The 3,323-nt window shown below is 33.6% G+C and overlaps 1 protein-coding gene across 1 annotated transcript; it reads right to left on the reverse strand.

The window, feature by feature from the left end:
* LOC18792824 (endochitinase EP3) lies at window positions 899-2,401 on the reverse strand. Its single transcript, XM_007223849.2, has 2 exons — window positions 2,066-2,401; window positions 899-1,620 (listed from the first exon to the last, which is right to left on the reverse strand). Exons 1-2 carry the CDS (start codon window positions 2,352-2,354, stop codon window positions 1,220-1,222), a joined length of 690 nt encoding a protein of 229 aa, XP_007223911.1. The 5' UTR covers window positions 2,355-2,401; the 3' UTR covers window positions 899-1,219.

The raw sequence follows: 3,323 nt of genomic DNA on the forward strand, positions 1-3,323 counted from the left end.
GGAGACTTAAAAGCCATATACTTTTGTGGCTCACATGGAGAAGAAAGATCAAGGAGCAAAGATCAAAGATCAAAGAGGATATCAACAAAGAGGAAATCATCAAGAGAAGACCAAACACAAATTGGTTCAAATAATTGCTTCAAAAGTAATTAGATCTTATCATTTTCTCTTGAATTTTCATTTATTATAAACATAATATCAATGTTCATGACTTAAGATACTTGGAAGAAATATTTTAAAATCCCTTCAACATTGGTAGAAAATATGATTATAACAGGAATCCTAAACCATGTTAGGAATTGAAAATAGGAATTTAAAACCAAGAAGGAAACTAAACATAAAACAAATCATTTTTCTAGTTGAATTGTATCTTCACAACTCAACATTCATTTGGGGCCAACATGTAATATCTTATCAGTTAAATTCCCTAATGATATAAAATAGGAAAACTTAGAAGTAGCCTCCCAATAACTTTAATCTTATACAAAAGAGTCTCTTGAGAAGAGAAGAACAGCACTCTGAAGTACCTTGCAGTATAACGCTATCTTATATAAAAGTCTCATGAGAAGAAAAACTGTCTATGTATAAAATATGACGTTTCTTAGCTTCCTTTTAAGTCTTCAATCTCATTAAAGAAGTGGGCAAGCTATGCACTTAGATATTCCAAGAGCAGCTCAAATCGACGGCAATTGGATAGTCAACCCTTTCATCTATGAGCCTTAAATTGGTATATGCCAAGAGCATATTGGACAAGTCCATCGTTGGACATGTGATGCGAAACAAAACCATGTTTGTGAATTATTGCGGATTTCCCTTGAATATGATCAACTGCGATTGACTGGTTGTATATTTTATAAGGCTCTAAAATGGATACATAACATGTGAAAATTATTCTATAGCAAAAGAGAAATTAAATAAATGACTAAATTTCAATACATATCTGATCATAGAACCAACCCTGGTAACCTTCTAAGCACGCTGTGCTTTTTATTGCGCTAGCTTTTTATTTTATTTATTCAATCGACTACACAACATGAGGTAGTCCTCTATCGATACAAGCGATATTGAAGGGAGGGGAATCAAACCCAGGAAGTAGTCCTATTGGCCTTTATTTTTTATTTTCAGGCTGCACTGCTTAGTCATTCTAAATATGCTTTTAGTTGCATAGATAGAAGGAAACTAAGAAGAGCAATTAATGAACCTAATTAAAATTGGAGAGCTAGCAGGAGAGATTAGTGCCAGGATCAACGCTAAGTTGGGTGCAATAATCAGTATAATAGTTGATGCGGGCTTGAACTAGGGCAGGCTGTTTGCCATCACATTCCACAGCGCCATTAATGGCTCGAATTGTGGCTCCAAATCCTTGACTTATAACCGGACGAACATTGTTTATCCAAAACCACAGGGCAGTCTTGAATGCAAGAACGGGGTCTGAGGCCACGCTTTCTGGCGAGTTTAAGCCGTCGAATCCAATGCTGTTTCCAGCAGCTCCATAGTTGTAGTTCCACGTTAGCTGGAGCGGTCCACGACCATAGTACTGTTTGTTGGGGTTGCATGGATAGTTTGTAAAGCTTGGATCGCAGTAGGTATCTTTGTTTATCTCTTCTATGTAGCAGAAATCTGATTTAAACAAGACAAAAAAGAATTTAGTTGTTAGGGTATTAATTAATTAACTGTCTTCTTCTTCTTATATTTTTTTTATAATAAGGAAACAGAAATTATAAAGCGAAATCCAAAGAGGTCAAAAGATACGTGTCTTCATTTACAAAGCTACAAAAGATGAAAAAAAAAACAATAATGTTGTGCTTATCATTAAATTTATTTGGTAATTACTGATCTAATTAATCACTAAAGATTGTATCCTAAACAAAGGGTGACAATGATAACTTGTAGGTTATCATTATATACAAATTAAAGTATAATAATGATGATATTCACAAGAACTTACCTCGCACACACATGTATATAAATCTACTGAGTAATGGTGATATTCACAAGAACAAAAATCAAGCTGATAAATTGTCCAAATTGATAAGCATCATATGCTAGTGTATAGAGAACTTACGCCCAGTCTCATGAGTGACATGAGCAAAGAAAGCTGCGATTTCGCGTTTAGAGTCGTCAGCCGTACCGAACCGACCGAAATCAGAATATGAGTTGACAGCATCCAGAAAAGCTTGTCGTGTGTAGAAGTTCTTCCCAGCACAATCTGCAGCAGCGTGGTTAATGATCCCATCAAAGAATGCCTGGGTCACAACATCAGCCACTGGAGCTTGAGCTCTTACATTTCTGGGCAGGGCTCCTCCGGCTACAAATACAAGGGCAATGAGGCTTAGTAGTCTATAGCTAGCCATTTTTCTGTAGGGATATGTATGGGTAAAGGATGAGAAGTGAAGGTTCAGATGAGTTGGGTATTTATAGTGAAATTTCTAGCTTTTCTAGAAATTTATGCACATCTCTTGAGGACACACGTATGGTTCGAAATTTTCTTGGACCTTGACTTGTACACAGCAAGACGTAAATTATTGGTTTCTTTTCTGATTCTGAGTAGATCTGTTGATGTGTATCTCTTCCAATAGTAAACCGTTGTTATCGAGTTAGGTATATTTTATACCCTAGCTAGCCAATCTAGTCTACTTCTAGAACTAGACAAATTCTGGCCGACAAAGTTAAATAGGTATTTTAAATTTGGAATTTTATATACTGAATACTCCAAGTCATAAATACTACTAAAGTTTATTTTCTTATACTGTCTAAGTTCACGAGATCTTATTATATTATTAAACTATCAATTTATTAAGTTGTGTTTAATTGTTTCGTCCATATTTACAATTTGTAACAACATAATAGGATAATATAAGTGGAGTCTTTCTTGAGTGAGTTACTTTCATAGAATTGACATATTCTTAAATAATTTCATAGAGTTGATATAAAAGTCAGTAGTAAATTGGTAAAAAATTTGTTATTAATAATTAGCCTTAAAAGTATATGAAAGTCATTCATTTAATAAGCTTTTTAAAATTATTAACTTTTTGGATACCATACCAAACTTTTTAAAACATTTTAAAAATTTACAACTGAATACTAAACTTTTATAAATTCTTTAAAAATCTAAATTGGATACTTCTACTTTTAAACTCCATAAAAGCTTTTAAATTTTGAATTTGATTATTTGGACTTTTTTTTTTGGCGCCATGCGTGTAAATAAACAATAAAATTCATTAATGGTTAAAAAGGTATAAAAATATATAAAGGAAAGCGAAAAATAAAACACACCTACATGCGTCTTGCCCCAACTCTGCCAATGACAAATCTTCACACGT

The sequence above is a fragment of the Prunus persica genome, chromosome G1 (assembly GCF_000346465.2).
Source record: "Prunus persica cultivar Lovell chromosome G1, Prunus_persica_NCBIv2, whole genome shotgun sequence".
Taxonomy (NCBI): Eukaryota; Viridiplantae; Streptophyta; class Magnoliopsida; order Rosales; family Rosaceae; genus Prunus; species Prunus persica.

Coding starts and splice junctions, on each gene's coding strand:
- LOC18792824 (XM_007223849.2), bottom strand. CDS start 2,354: ATGGCTAGCTATAGACTACTAAGCCTCATTGCCCTTGTATTTGTAGCC. Junction 1,621..2,065: donor TGTCACTCATGAGACTGGGC/GTAAGTTCTCTA, acceptor TGTTTAAATCAG/ATTTCTGCTACATAGAAGAG.